Raw genomic sequence first — 16,695 nt, 5'->3', positions numbered from 1 at the left:
AATTCGAAAATATGAACACGTGCTTCTTGCTGATACTTCGGAAATGATCATGAAGTTACAACTTTACATTCTGATCCAGTGAGTAAGAGTAAGAAAGGTCAACATGATGTGAATTCATCACAAACTTGAATGTTAATCCAGCAAAATTTGATTGATTATATATAAAACCAGCTTCTTCGAATGAAAAAAACTGGAAAATTAATCCAAACCCAAAATCAAAACCTGCCACAGCATCATTCCCACCCCACCATGATCATCAAAACCTATTCCTAAAGCTTTGACATGTCAAAATGAAGGTTGGTATTCGACTAACTCAAACTCAGAGTTACAAAAAAAATGTTAGTCGAAAATATCGAGTCACTAATATGGGTGATGAGGCCAATCGAAGTATGGTATCGGAGATATAGTCGCGATGGAGTCAGAGGCATTCAGATTAGTGAAGTGATGGAAGAGATTGTGATGATCATTTGGTGTCGTTATGGTGTTGAAAGGCACTTCACAAGGGGCGCTGATAGAAGCAAAACTAAGGATGTTCCTGGATGGGGCTCGGATGTTGGAGCTCAGTACTGCGGGTGGGAGCTGTTCTTCGCCTTCAAGAGAGAGTTTTAACCTCTTTGCAGTCCCGCCGATGGGGAGAGAGCTGTTACCAATGGCTTCAATGTCATAACGGCTCATCTCAAAATTGGTTACTGCGTTTGCTCCTCGAAATTTTATCGCAGCGATGTCATATGCCTCCGCTGCTTCCTCTTCAGTGGCTGCCATGAGAGTAAATTAGTATCGACTAAACAAACAAGCAAGGATGGACCTAAAAATTCAGGTGAGACAGGCGAGGGAGATCTCGGAAACATCAGAGGTGGAGGCACAAACGAAATAAGAAACTTTAAGAAAATTAAGCATAAAATTTCAAGGTTTTTCAGCCTCAACCCGATGCTGGTTCCACCCCTACTGCATTAGATGGCTCATCTTTTGAAAGAATTTCAACTCAAATACTACTACCAACCAACTTTTTAAATCGTTTTCTGCTTGCACACAACAGTTATTTGATCGATCAACTAGGAGTAGCGAAAGTGTAGGAAATCTGGCACAGTACCAAATGTTCCGAGATACAGATCTTTATTCCCAGCGACACGACCAATCCTTGCTTGCCATCGACCTTGCTGATGATGCCTGAATTTAAGAATTCGAAATCTTTGAAACTTGAATTAAAAAAAAAAAAAAAAACAAAGACGACGATTAAATAAATTCACTTTGAAGAGAGTTCAAACCTCGTCACGCCCCGATAGATCGATGCACCTCGTGAGAAACCACTACTTTTCCTAAACAGAACAGAGACAGGTTAATGAAATGCGTAATCTTTCATGGCTAATTAGCATAATAATTCCAAATTCCACAATATTTTATGACACACAAACCTTCTAAGTGAAGCAATGAATTCTTGTTTAGTAACATGCTTCATTTCCTCCAACTCTTTGTAGTAGTTTGAGATCTGTTAGGAAAACTGAAATTAGAAATCACGCATATTCAAAGATAAGCGAGTACTGCGTGGATAGCATTATCTCCAACAAAACTCAATACTTGAGCTCGATCAAGTAGTCAATTCAAGCTCTTATAGACATCACTCTTCTGGAGCTTGAATCATATTTATTTTCAGCTGATGTCATCAAGATTAATGCTAGATGCAACTCTTTCATAAACTTGACCTCAACCAAACTTGAATCGAGCTTTAACCGAGCACCGACCCTGTCCGCATATAGTCAGCATTTACTCGAAAAACAAGTATATTACCGGGAAGTTGGTGGTGGCGGTAGAGCCCCAGTACTTGAGAGCAGCCAAATCATATGCTCTTGCAGCCTTTTCTTCCTTGTCATAGCCACCTGGTTGTATCGAAATTATCATGCTACAAACAAATTAACATGAACATGAAATAGGACAAGTTAGGGGAGCATCACAAGGAATTACTCACCCAAGTAGACTGCAGATTTTAGTTTGCGAAATCCACGAAAATGACACCAATTCATGCGAAAGAATAGAGTTCGTCATAATACAAAATAGACAAAATCCCAGGTGCAAAACAAAATATTAAATGCAATTCATAGAAATTATAGGTCGAAAAATCCATTTGAATACTATGGATTCTGTTAGTCCAAAAATACAAAAATAAATACGAAGGTTGTACGTCCACGAGGCTCGGACTAAGAAAGCCACATGGTTGTTTGTTTTCCTCGAAATTTTTGCGAAATTCAATAGAGTTATAACGCAACTAATACAAGTCATCAATCCAAAAAAGTCTCTTTTAAGAAGCCAATCGTTGATAATCAAATCAGTGTTAATGACATGAATTCTGAAATACTCTTCAACCTCCTTCCTCTCATTCTCACATGTTAAGGGAGGGTCTTGCATGTGCTACATAAGGTTTGTAAACGAACCGAACCGGTTCGCGAGCTTTTCAAGTCAGCTCAAAAAATATTTGATTCGTATTCGATTTCGAACTTTTTTGAACCGAACTTGAAGAGCCCAAATTATTTATGTTGATAGTTCGTAAGCCTTAATATTTTATAAATATAATATAATTATATATTAAATAAATAACTTTAAAATCTTTCAAGTATTTATTTTCGAACAATAGTTCGCGAACATGTTCAAATCTTTCTAGCCTAATTCAAACTTGAGTTTTAATTCGAACCAAATTCGAGCCAAAATTTTTAGAATTTTCGAACTCAAATAGACCTAATTCGAACCTTCAAAGTTCCGTTATATTAGGTTCGATTAAACGCCTATACTACACTGGGATAATTACTTCCCGTGTGACGTCGAAAAAGCTAGACCTGTTTTCCCAAAACATGAAACGAGTTTTCCATCAGACATCCAAAGGTGCAGAGATAGGGTGCTACTCACCCCGTCCCGTGTAGTAAATTCGAAGAACTTTAAAATGTGAAAAAATTGAAAAATACCGACTTCATAGTATTATTATATCCCCAACCTCACTTAATATGAAAACAGATATCCAATTCCAAGTGGTTATTAGACAAATCGATCGACTAAATTCCAAGTAAACACAACTAATTCCAATCATCATTCAACATGTACACAATATTATATAATAGGTGATCATGTCTCTCATTCTCTCTACTCTAAAAAAAACAAAATATTATTATTAAAAAAAACCAAATTTTTACCAAATTTTTACAAATACTCAATAATTATCCTACTCAGACAATTATTTCAATTAATAAAAAAATCATCTTGTGAATTATTAACTTTAAGAAATGGTTCACTTAATTACCAATTCTAATAAAAAAAAACAACTGTATTAATATTATTTTAAAATGAAAATAATATATAAAGTATAAAAAAAAGGTGTGAATTCCAGAAAATAAGGTGGGCAGGTGATATAATATTTGATGTGAGATATGTATATATATATGGTGGGGATGGTGACATGGTCAAACCTTTAATTTGGGGCATCAAAGGAAAAGGCAGTAAAGTCAAAGCAAAATCTGATGAAAATTCAGAAATTCAGGTGATAGAGTTCAGACTAGCTGCGTATTTTTGGTTTGTGCCCATATCACTAGGTGCTGTGTGTTTGGGAACACAAAATTCAATAAAAATAAATAAATAAAAACTATCATACCTTGATAAAATGCAATTAGATGTCTCACCGAACATCGTTTGATCAATTGTCAGAAGTTAGATTTTTCATACCAATATTTTTTTGAGCAAGTACGGAGTTTTTTAGTCCAATTTACTTAACTAACATGATTTGCACAAATTTATTCAATACGTACCGAAAGATAACGACTACGAGTTACATCATCATAAAAAAAATTATATATTTCATACTTCCAAATTATATAAAACATATGATAAAGCTAGTTAATAAATTGCGCCATTTTAGCAATAAATTAATTTAAAAAGAGTCTAAAACTACCCGATTCAAATAAAGTTTTGATCTTCTGTATGGTCAAAAATACTTACATATTGGTTTATAATCTAAATTTTGTCGGAATAATGGCATGAAAACGGACCTATGTTATGTCGATATGAAAAATAAGTTGCACTCACATCAAATTTTAAACAATTAACAAATAAAAATATATATAAAAATCAATTCATTGGATAAATTTAGAATTTTCTGTTTGATAAATTTTTTTTTTACACATTATTAATTGCTGTAATTAACAACGAGTAAATGGCGGCCAAACTGATTAAATCAATGAGATATTGTTGCAGGAAACTAAGTACGTATTTGTACATTTTTCATTATCTCAATCAATCATTAATCAATAAGAGAAATAATTTTTTATTATTATTATTTTATTTTTGAAAATGAAATTAAAGACTTGTGCTTTATCGTCCTCACCACCTGAAGCAGACATTTCTTTGGCAAATGCATGCGGAATNCTCAAGAAATTAAAACTCCGCGAAATGGTACCTTGACGCCCTTTCCTGGCTTGGCCTTCCCTTCTGCAGCTGTTATCCCACAGATGCGCCTCGTATCTCCCAGTCCATCGATGTCTGCAGCAAAATCAAAAGAAAAATTTTCACATTTTGCAGAATGTCCATGCACGTAATCAAAGATTCAATAAAAAGATCAAGAAAGTAAAACGAAAATGCCGTATATGTGTGTATGTGTATATATATATACTTGGTGACGCCTCTGTAAATGGATGTTCTTTGACCAAAAGTTTCGCCAATTTTCTTGCAACTCTCAGGGTTGACAACAATGGTGCCTTTGCTGTTCTTCTCGATATCTTTAATGGGAATCTGAGAGTAAGCCACGAATTCTGACTCCACCGGCGACTGAGTAAACGCCGAGTCATCCACCTCCGAGCTCGACTTTGTCGAAAAAGCTTGAAAGCCAGCAACGGTCTTCAGATCTCGCTCCTCTCCATTTCTGACGTTGGCGCAGGCGTTGCTGGTCAGGTGGTGGTCATAAATGTGTGTTAAGGAGGACGAGTCTTGAGTCTCGGCAGAGTCGCCGCCGGCGAAAAAATCCTCCAGCTTGGGCTGCTGCTGCATGCTTTGATGCACTTGCGATAAATCCAACAAACTGGTGAAAATAGAGGAATCGTTCTCCTTAAGCTGATGGTTTTTTAACATGGTTTGGGGTTTACAATCGCTGGGGCACCCTGCAAAGTAATCTGAGCTGTAATTTGTAATCCAAGAACTCAGACTGAGACAAATACAGGGTGAAAATAGAATCTTTACAATAAATGCAAAACGGAAAACTAGAGTCGAGGTTTGTAATATTAAATATAGTTGGGTAAACGTAATCTCTTGTACATAAAAATTGGTGCTTTAATGTTGGATATGTAATAGAGGGATGCATTCTCTTGTCTTTTCTCCCATTTTTCAAACTTGTTTTGCTCAGCAAATAGAGACACGGAGGCCTTAATTTGTGCAAATCTTCAACCATTTACTCAAGACATTCCGGAAAGGTCCAAAAAAGCTGAATACATACATCTCTCTCTCCCTCCCTCTCTCTCTGTCCATATATAAATGTCTAAATAATTTTACCGAAGGGATAAGGATTATCTGCAAAAGGGTAGAAAAGGCGAGAATCATCCAGAGAAGAAGCTTGAAACGCTGCCATTTTCATGGCGGATTCGAGCTGGGATTCCATTGGAGCTGATGACAGCGAGAATGAAAGCCAGTTTGTGCTTTCTCCTGCCATTTCCTTTCCCTCTAATTCGCTTTTACCAAAGGAACCTCAAATAACATACAAATTCCACTTCAAAACGCCAACTGCATGAGAAAACAAGAGCCATTAATGAATCAGTTCACACACTACATATTTTTGAACATATATAATAAAGAGGACCTGCAGAAATGCAGTCATACTCAGTAATTAATGATCCCTCATTACCAAGAAAACCCAGTTGATGGATCAAAACAATGAGAAGAACAAAACAAAAAAAAATTACTTGAAGCTGAATAAAGATGGGTTGAACAAGGAAATTACAGAGAAAACCAAAGAAGAAGAAAGGGCACATGCAAAGCTGAATACACCAGATAATTACTCGATAAACAACCAGCTAGTAAGCAAGAGATTCTTCGCAAGTTAAAAAAGAAAGAAGGAAAGCAACCTGTGATCCTCTTTTCACATCATACTGCTATATATTAGTAAAAGAGAATGAAAGAAGGAACAGAAAGCTACTAATTAAACAGTAGAGAAGAGAAACAGTGGCGGCGAGTGGAGGATTACAATGGGGGAGAGAGACGGTTCTATCTGCCATTCGGTGTCAAACCTCAAGTCGACTAATCAAAGTTTCACTCTATTTATTTATTTTTAGCTTAATATTTTGTAGGTTTATTTATTCTTACGTACACATGCATATTAACAGTAAAACAGGGGGCGAGAGCAGTGACTTTTTCGGCGGCTAAAAGAAAACTGTATCCGAACATGCGGGCCGACGGCCGCGCGTCGTAGCCATTATTCTACTGAATTGTTCGATCGCCGGCTAAACCAGTTCGGTGATTAAAATTTTATTTTTTGCATGTTAATGGAGAATTAAATTAAATGTATGTTATACTGAATTAAATTAATTTTTTTAAAAGAAAAAAATTCTAGAAATACTCTAATCTACTAGAATTTTTTTTTTATATCTAATATATAATTTTTCAATTAATTATGATATAAAAAAATATTATGTAATATATAGTAATTTGAATGAAAAATATTCGACTCATGGAAAATATTACATTTTATATCCAAAACGATATTTTCATAATAGGGTCGGTGATCGAACCGATTTATCTTAAAATAGCGGTTCAATTAAGTGGATTAATTTAATAGGACGCTCGAACCGNATATTGTTAAGATAATATTTTTAATAAAGTTCAAAATCCAAATAATTATATATATATATAAATAAAAATTAACTTAAAAAAATAAACTGATCCAACCGATATTTTATCGGTTCAATATCGGTCCGATCGGTTTTTGGTTGTGTTTGAATTGAATTATTTGATTTAGAGTGACATATTTGGTTCTGAGAATGATTTGATAGATGATTTCAAATGAAATTCATGTATTTGAAATCCACCACAATTATTATTGAAATCGACTCGAATTTTGTCCATGTTTTGAAGCAAGTCATAAGAGAAACACAACATATTGAATCAAAGCACAGATGTATAAGTTCCAATCCATCTAAAGAACACGACATGCTATTCTAAATTTAACGGTGAACACCATAAATATTTGTTGCTATCCATCTCAAACATTATAACCATTCTTTATATGTATATATACAAACAGCATATTAAATATCTCAAGAACCGAATTCTCCTCCATAAAATTACGAGGATACGTGAAATTATTCCATAACTAGTTCCATATGTCGATTCAAGTCCTTTAAGTATGTAGTACAAGTATAGTCCTCCAAGTCACAAGCATCCACAAGTAGTGCTCTTCCTCCCATGGATTTTTGCTTCATTTCCACCGTTTCATGGTCACCTCTTAACATCTGAACAACCTGAGTGGAAGACAAGAATTTCACTTGAACTCGGAGGACAAAACAAGAACGGCCTCAAAAGTTACAATGTATCGAATATGATTAGTACCCGTTTCATATTGGGACGTAAGTTCGGCGAGTGATGAATGCACGTTGAAGCTACAAATATGGCACGTTTCATTTCTATAATGTCGTAATCAGAACCTAACCGAGGATCTGCTAGTTCTTTGACATTGTTCTTCTCCAGATGAGGTTTTGCCTATCAATAATAAGGGGCAAAAATCAAACAGAGGAAACTCGTGGGCCGTGTTGTTATTTCTTGTTCTTGTGTATAGTTAGAAAAAGTGGCATGGTGGAAACAAGCCATACCCACATAACAAGGCTTTGTCTACAAGAATCTACTGCTCGACGACCTGTTATCAGTTCGAGCAGCAGAACTCCAAAGGCGAATACATCAGTTTTTTCATGAATTATTCCATGCATGAAATATTCAGGAGCCATGTATCTGATTTTAACATAAATTCAAAAGCGTGATTGAGAGTAATTGAATCCAAAAGGCAGGCAAGTGATCAAACTGTAGTGTGGTTACCCAAAAGTTCCTTCGATTGGAGAAACGACATGATGAACCCAGTTCTCGGGGAGCCATTTTGCTAGTCCAAAATCAGATATCTGCGCGAGATACGAATGAACATTTAGATAATGATATGGTTTCTAATAATTCCATATGTATATATATGTTTTCATTAAGCACGAAACAAGAACCTGAGCTTCGTAATCTTCAGAGAGTAAAATGTTTGAGGCTGTTATATCCCTGTGAATTATACGCCTTTGACAGTTATAATGCAGATACTGCAATCCCTCAGCGATGCCGATAGCCACCTTACACCTTATTTTCCATTCCAAACAATCTTCGGAACCTGCACTCCTAAACTTCTCATTCATTAGACAAAAACACCGTTTTCTGATCTATTTCCACATAAGAAAGTCATTCAAATAGAATGGAAAAATCTTGGTCCTTTTTCATCCAAAATATAGGATTATCAACTTGAGCTTATGATAGTGTCGCATTCTTTTTACATGCTTAAAATTCAAGTTCTTTTTACGAATATGTCATCCATGTTAATAATATAATTAGACATAAATATTAGCCGAGAGGATCACCATGTAGTACAGTGGCGAGGCTGCCATGGGGAGAAAACTGGAGGACCAAGTGCAAGCCGTTATCAGCGCTAAAGCCGACTAGTTTAGCAGCATTTGTATGATCAATGTGAGCAATGATCCCGAGCTCGGACAAAAAGTCCCCAACTCTTTCTTCGTCTTTCTTTTTTTCCTTTATTATCTTTTTTACAGCCACAACTTGACCTTCTGATAGACACCCTTTGTACACTTCCGCGTGTCCTCCTTTCCCAATCAGTTTATCTAACCAAAATTTAATGCAGGAGCTTGGTTAAATCATAGCTGGGAAATTATTACAATAATTTTGTCTGTACAAACATACCAAGATTGTACATATATTTATTTTTGTTGTCTGAAACATTAAACATTATTGAATATGACTAGGACTCCTGCTCCACAAGTTATGCCATATGCAAAAGTCAAGTTTAAGTTCTATGATAAGAACTGCAAATCAAATTTTTTCAGATATGAAAATACAGCTACCAAATCTTGTTTTTTAACTTATACTGAGGCCAATAAATTTACCAAAAAAATTCTGTAGCTTCCTCAGAGACTAGATACGTCATCATCCGGAGTTACTTTCAGTCAAGGATGGACAATTACGCTTGGATTATTTCGAAATTTAACCTTCCTTTAACCATAATTTTGACATATAACCTACTTAATTTGTTAAATCTCGTCCCTTCCATAGACTAAATGTTCATGTGGTTTCTTAGCTTTTTACACAAGATACCGCAAATGGGATTTTACTTGTTTTTCACACGTGGAAGTCAGAAATCACAAAAAAGCCAAGAAGGTCATAAATAAATAAAACAATGTTTGATCAAGATTATACATCGATAAACTCAGGGTCCCGATTCTGCTTCTATCCTAGTCTATTACCAGAGGTAGAGAAAGCATCAAAGAGAGGCCAGTCAATGCTATTTTGCTAGAAAGGGGTGAATAATATCGTTAGCAACTAAATTATATGCTGACTCTATACAGCAGCACCTAGAGATGGATGGAGTCCTCCCAAAGGACCCACTATTTAATGCTTTTTCTAAGTGCACCTAACTTTACCAATCTTATTACAAAAACGTTTAATCACATATAAATGCCAAGAAATTATTAAAAATCATGGTTTCAAGTAACATGATGCCCACTCCTATATTTATTTTTAATTTCTCTGTTTAGTGATTGGGTACATCTAATTAATATCAACTCAGTCAAAAGTGTTTGGCTACCAAAAGGAGAGGCTGTTATACTTGGAGAAAGCACTTTGACTGAAGAAGTGGGGTTGTTGATAACTTGGCATCCAACCATAACTCTTAAATTTGTTAAATTATAACATGTCTGTCCACACAATAGGATAGAAATTGCAACTTTTCTGCTGTTTTTTTCTAATATAGACAATAATAACAAATATTATTATAACAAATTCATTTGAATCACAAACAAAAATAAACATAGCTTTCAAGATGGAAGATCATTCATCATCCCAATTTATATTGAAGCTTCTAATGTATTTCCAAGACTGTTTGCCGTGTCAACCGTTACCACATCTGATATTAGACTTGAATTTTGACTCGATCCCATTTCGTGTTTGATCTTTAATCAAGAGTCCCAGCTTTTAATGAAATTTTAAAATTTGCAGCTAAATTTTTTTCAGAAGCTAAAACTCGACGGGTAAATAATAATGGAGTATCGATTTAATGCTTTTTTGTATATTGTAACTTCAGACGCTTGAAGAAAGATTAATCATCCTAATGGGACAAAAGAACAGACAACGAAAATATGATCCACCAAAAATCACCACTGGTAAAAGTAAAACTTTCTGTTCGAATATCCATTTCTGTAGAAAAAATCAAAGCTTGAAGCAAAAATATGGATGAAGTATGAAGTATGAACACACTCAGAACTTAACGAGAAAATTTGAAAAAAACTAAAGAATAATTTAACTTACCAGGGCTAAAATTATCAGTGGCCTGCTTAAGCTCTTCGAAGCTAAAATTCCTCCAAGATGGCTTAGGCATCACGATGTCTCCACAATCAATGGCGTCCTCTTGACTACTCTTCCTCCCTATCTTCTTCCTCGTCATCTTCTTCCTCGTCAGGTCGAATCCAAACCCGTAACCGTGCCCGGCGAGCAATGAAATGGTGGGAAATTTCTTCAATGAACCTTTCTTTATCTGATTGAACAGTTTCTTCCAATGCAGATTCCCATAACTCAATTCCACTAACATTCCAGATGATTTCTCTCTCCCAAAACTGCTGCTCCTATCCATGGTGCTACCATTATCCGAGTCCGAACCCGAGATGGGAATCTCCAAAACACCCCTCGGAGACGACTGCTCCTCGATTTCTTCGTTCTTCGCCTCAGTTTCAGAAGACTCCGGCCCCTGATTTTGCCCCTTCTGTTCTTCATTTCCATCGTTATTGCTGTGTTCTGATGATTCTGTTTCTGGGTTTTCTTCCACATTCGCGGCAGTATCTTCAGAAACCAGTTTTTTCACATGGATTTCGGATGGAACTTCATCCCCTGCATAACCAACAATCACGCATTCAAAATGCATTCTCCAGTACACCCACACACACACACAAAATACATTCTCCATCTTACCTTCAATGGCTATGATTAAAGGGATAATGGGACCTCCCAAAAACAATCAAAAAGCAAAATCTCCAAAAATAATCACCGATGTTTTCCCCAAATTTTTCTAGGATAGTTCATATATTTTTGGCAAAAAGATCTTCAAAAGTTACATTTTAGCAATCCTATATTAATTACCCCCCTCCTTGCCCACATAAACAAACACAATTCACGCATTCAAATTACATTCTTCAGCACTCCCAACACACACATTCCATTAACATAAACTTACCTTGCATAGCCATGGTTACAGGGATAAAAAAGATTCAAAATTTCCAATGAACACCAATTTTTCCACCAAAATTTTCAAGGATACGTCACATTTTTTATCCAAAAAAAAGCTCGAAAGAGTTACATTTGAGCAATCCTACATTCATTCCCCTCTCCTTCGAAAGAGAGACACAAAAGAGAGAGAGATGGAGAAGGGAAAGAGAAATGGTATATTAGTATATCTTGTGAAGGTCGAGATTCTTGGAAGAAAGGGGGGAAAGGAACATGAAAAGCAGAGTGAAATACTGGGGCTTGTTTCAGTTTGTGGTGAAGGGAATGAATGCTATATTTATACATACAATAATAATATCTTAACTTAGACTTCATTTAAAATGATTAAATCTGGGCCGTCCACAGTTTAATGCGCAATCATCGCATCTACATTCTTACTCAAATGGGATATGGCTATTCGTAGATTCCATCCCTACAATATAGTGAAAACTTACTTCCTACACATATTGTTTCCAAACATAGGGATGTAATTTATACTTAGACAATCAGATAGCACAAAAACTAACGTGAAATGTTCTCATTAGTCAATTTTGTAAAACAGATATTTTATATAAGTCATTTACGAAAAAGTATTACTTTTCATGTCAAATATATTAATTTTTATTGTAAATATGGACAGAATTAATCTGTCTCACAAATAAAATTCGGTGGAGAGAGATTGAGAGTTTTAGTGTAAACTCGTTGCAAATTATCACTTCATAGATTCCTCGAAAAAAAAAAAGATATTGTAGGTAAAATTAATTATTTTTTAAAAAATTTTGTTTTTTCAAATCATAAATAAAAATAAAGTGTAAGTAAATTATTAATGTAGCAAGTGTGTCAGTAGTTTAAAAAACACATTTTTAAAATTTATTGATTTTATATAAGAGATTTTATCACGTTCTAGGCTTAAGCTCATACAAACACGACTGCACAATAAATTCTTGTAAGATAAGAGATTCATCATTCATTTAAAACGTGACGTCTTGGTCACGACATGACCTTTTAAAATTAGATACTCACATGAATCAGTAACCACATCTATGCTACATGGGAATATAGGATGAAACACACTACATATTCTTTAAGCAAGTGGATTATTGGGGAATAATAAAATTCGTATACATGTTGCTTTATATCGACTTTTGGTCCTCTTATTAGTTAAAATTTGGTATTAATACAATAAATTGTTTTCTCCTTATCATTTAGTCAAATTTTTACCTGACTTTCAATTTTCAACGGGATGCAAGCAATAAACATCATCATGATGAGAACAATATTCAATATCATCTTTTAACAATATCCCAATGGGTAGCTTGGATTTCAGTGTATGGTGAGCCTCTATGATCAAGATCATATGTTCAATTTTCTATCTGTTTTTGTCATATTAGTTTTGAGTCTGTCACACGAGTTTTGTTCAGTATGGTTTTTCTGATCAACGTGGATTGTAGGTTACTGTGTTAACTATTTGTGTTTACCCAACCTTTGTGGTTTACCTGATCAGTGTGGTTTGCAGGTTACTACATTAACCTTTTGGATTTACTCATAGCGCATCAAAGATAGCCGCTGTGCAGCGGGTTGTCAATGTTAAAATATATATATATATTTATATATATAAAATAAACATTATCATGATGACAACAATATTTAATATCAACGTAATGTCAGTACTCTAACAAAATGAAACTAAACATGAGAAAAAACTTCTATTCATTGCATTCTGACTGAGTTTTTTATCGATCGATAGCCTGATTAGATCAACTCAAAGAACCAATTTATGGTTTTCCTCTGGATTGGATTATATATTATAAATGAATCCCACGTCAATTTTATACTAAACACGAATTAGTGTGACAATTATATAAATAAGACGATTTTCAATTTCAATCGAGTGGAATATCATATTTATAATAAATTTAATCATGAGCATGTTATATCACAAACGATGAGCCACAAGGGTAAAAAAATCTAAACCTGAAATTCGTGGTTTAGTTGGTTAACTAAGCTCTTCCAAAAATACTAACTTTTTTATTAAAAAAAAAAAAAACTTAAAAATGCCAAACAAAAAAGTCAAGTCAACTACCTCACCAATGCAAATCCAATTAGAAAGTACCGATTAACCACTTCGCTCTAAGCAAAAAAATATTAATTTTTTTTATTTCTAATAGTTAGTAACTAATATAATGGATTTCGATGACTTGTAGCCCATCCGATACCAAATATAATGTTTGAAATTCAATGAAAATGAAGAGATTGAATTTCAAACTCATGGGATTCAATACATCAAAATAAATATGATTAATTAAGGAAAAAACGGATTTTAATTTTAAGTCCAAATATTTATGATTCCATAATTAATTTTACAATTATTTAACTAACCAGAGTCAGTGGGTCTCGGACAAATCATGGAGTTGGTTAAAGAGATAGCCTAAAACAAACGAACAAAGGAACATGTTTCAGTCGTACTGACCGATGATCTTCCATCACATCCAAACAATATTAGAAAAAGGCAATGTCGTAAATCTGCACTAAGGTTTATTTAGACTAATCCACACACACACACACACACACACACACACAGATGGACCAAATCCAACATCAATTTGTGGTATTCGTGTGAAATATTTCAGAAATTTAATTTTCAAATATTATGAAATGAAAAACTTGAGTATTTATCGTTTTACCAAAAATTATATCCAATGATAACAGAGCAAATCAAATATTTTACGTCGTTCAATGTCACAAACACCGCGTTTCGATTGTTCTGTCCAGCAAAGACAATTATTGTACCCCAACAATCTTCTACACAATAATAACACTCATTGAAATCAATGCGAATCGAACTCGTGACCCTGACTTTGATATCAATTGTAGAACCGAGCTTTCGTCGTTTTACCAAAACTTATGGCTAGTGGTAATAATGCAACTCAAATATTTTAAATTGTATAACATCTCAAATGTCATGTTTTGATTGTTATACTCAGCAGATACAATTATTGTAACTAATATGAAATTTTAAAATTTGTATAATAAATAAAGTGATTTTCCCTATATATTAATTTGATCGATTTGATAACTAGTATTTTTATATAAAATTTAATCTAAATGGTGGTAATTTTTAACTTGAATATAACATATTAAATTTTTTTTGGGAGCAACAATATTGTAGTTGATGGGAGAGTTATCAAATATTGGGTTTGTGCTATTATATGATAGGTTCTATACAACTCCAAATGTGAAGAAGCGTCATGATTAAGTTTAAAATTTACAAGATTAAACGATTTTAGTACGAGTTTAAACATAAAAAGCGTTTAAATTTTGAGTAGGTCTCTTGTGAGACAGTCTCACGAATCTTTTTCTGTGAGACAAGTCAACTCTACCGATATTCACAATGACAAGTAATACTCTTAGCATAAAAAGTAATAATTTTTCATGGATGATCCAAATAAGAGATCCGTCTCACAAAATACGACCCGTGAGACCGTATCACTCAAGTTTTTGCCTTAAATTTTTTTACTATAATTTTAATTTTAAGTATAACAATAGATAAAATGATATATAATACCATAAATTTAGGATTAATTTGATACATCTCCAAGTTCTAAAACAGATAAAGTTTTAAAAATACAATAATTACTAGTTTAATAAAAATATTTTCATTAAAAATAATGAAACCTTGAGAATTAATGTTGAAACTAAAACGAGAATGCTTAACAAGATTAAATATATTTAATTTTAAATATTGGTTATATAATTAAAAATATTTAATTGTATAATTATGACATCATCACTGATTATAAAAATGACATCCAAAGAGAGAGTATTTCAGTATTTTGGCCGTAAATAATGAAAAATAAAAAGAAAATAATTTCAACATGAAATTAAATTATGAATGCAACGCAATTAATTGAATTGAACAACTGTGTACGTACGTGGACCACTCTGAATACTGTACTGTGAAGAAATATTTCGGTAATATATTTTTCATAATAAATGAGATGTAAATATATTACTTTGTTAAGTGATAATTGAGGTTGATGGGTGAGTGATTTAATAACACATTGATATTACATTATTTAAAATATTTGAGTTATATAATTATTATCGATTATAACTTTCGATAAAATGAAAATTTTCTATTTTACAATTGATATCTAATATAAGATCCTATGTTAGGTTTCTATCAATTTCAATATATCTCATTTACTCTGAAATAAATTGCTAGATAACAATAATTACTTCTCTACGAACGAATCTCGGATCGGATTAACTAACCTAACCCACAGTTGAAGAGACTATTTTCCATCAGTGGGTGATGGAGTTGAAGTTAAAGGAATTTTGAGGAGTTGATATCAATTCATTTATCGAAATATAATCCTGGAGCTATTGTATGTTATATAATATATGATTCATATTTTTTGTAAAATAGAAAATAATCGATCCAATAATATTAAATATTTTGGTTAGATTATTTTTCAAAATATATAAATATATTATATCATTGTAATATGTATAAAAACAAAAGAAAACAAAAATTAAGGTGAGACGGTCTCACATGTCGTATTTTGTAAGACAGATCTCTTATTTGAGTCATACATGAAAAAGTATTACTTTTTATACTAAGAGTATTATTTTTTATTGTGAATATCGATAGAATTGACACATCTTACATATAAAAATTTGTAAGACTGTTTCACAACAACACATTTATAAAAGAAATAAGTGGTCACTGTAAACAAACGAACAATTAATGCCTACGGGATAGTTCACTTTAGTCGATAAAAAATAATAGACCACGTGACGTCTCTAATTAAAAGAATTGTCAGAAGACCAATTTGTCCTTGTTTGTAAATAAAAAGTACATAACATGAAATTTAAATTATTACACATATATATAAATTGTATTACTTTAAAAGTACTTTTGTGGTTTGAGTTGAATAATTTTGGAAGGGATTGAAATTGATAGAACGAATTAAGGATCCGATTTGAAGAATTCAATTTGAAATTCAAGGATATAATCCTTTAATATTCTAAAACAGGCTTGCCCGCAAACCCGACGGGTTGGAAAAACCACTTCCTGCCCCAAGTTGTGCTAATTTTTTAATTTAAAAATAATAAAAACTATGAAATAAAAGTTAATACTTGATATTTCCCAAAACAAAAAAAATATTA

The 16,695-nt window shown here is 33.4% G+C and overlaps 2 protein-coding genes across 4 annotated transcripts; both read right to left on the bottom strand.

The window, feature by feature from the left end:
- Positions 1-41: 41 nt before the first annotated feature.
- LOC140974178 (AP2-like ethylene-responsive transcription factor AIL7) lies at positions 42-6,274 on the bottom strand. Of its 3 annotated transcripts, none has more exons than XM_073437479.1 (10): positions 6,158-6,274; positions 5,518-5,745; positions 4,646-5,129; positions 4,433-4,515; positions 1,964-1,972; positions 1,786-1,874; positions 1,413-1,486; positions 1,266-1,316; positions 1,091-1,167; positions 42-755 (listed from the first exon to the last, which is right to left on the bottom strand). In XM_073437479.1, the coding sequence occupies exons 2-10, from the start codon at positions 5,672-5,674 to the stop codon at positions 361-363; spliced, it is 1,419 nt and encodes a 472-aa protein (XP_073293580.1). In that variant the 5' UTR covers positions 5,675-5,745; positions 6,158-6,274; the 3' UTR covers positions 42-360. The 3 variants fall into 3 exon arrangements, with proteins under 3 accessions (XP_073293580.1, XP_073293582.1, XP_073293581.1); XM_073437481.1 differs by having other exon boundaries at positions 6,206-6,239; XM_073437480.1 differs by having other exon boundaries at positions 5,963-6,238.
- An 897-nt stretch (positions 6,275-7,171) lies between these two features.
- On the bottom strand, positions 7,172-11,806 carry LOC140974177 (receptor-like cytosolic serine/threonine-protein kinase RBK1). Its single transcript, XM_073437478.1, has 8 exons — positions 11,495-11,806; positions 10,576-11,151; positions 8,619-8,876; positions 8,220-8,374; positions 8,047-8,126; positions 7,827-7,962; positions 7,567-7,716; positions 7,172-7,478 (listed from the first exon to the last, which is right to left on the bottom strand). The coding sequence occupies exons 1-8, from the start codon at positions 11,505-11,507 to the stop codon at positions 7,320-7,322; spliced, it is 1,527 nt and encodes a 508-aa protein (XP_073293579.1). The 5' UTR covers positions 11,508-11,806; the 3' UTR covers positions 7,172-7,319.
- Between the last annotated feature and the right edge of the window lie 4,889 nt (positions 11,807-16,695).

The sequence above is a fragment of the Primulina huaijiensis genome, chromosome 3 (genome assembly GCF_012295235.1).
Source record: "Primulina huaijiensis isolate GDHJ02 chromosome 3, ASM1229523v2, whole genome shotgun sequence".
Lineage (NCBI taxonomy): Eukaryota > Viridiplantae > Streptophyta > Magnoliopsida > Lamiales > Gesneriaceae > Primulina > Primulina huaijiensis.
Note: the sequence above shows the minus strand (reverse complement) of the source record. Positions and strands in the feature narration are given on the sequence as shown.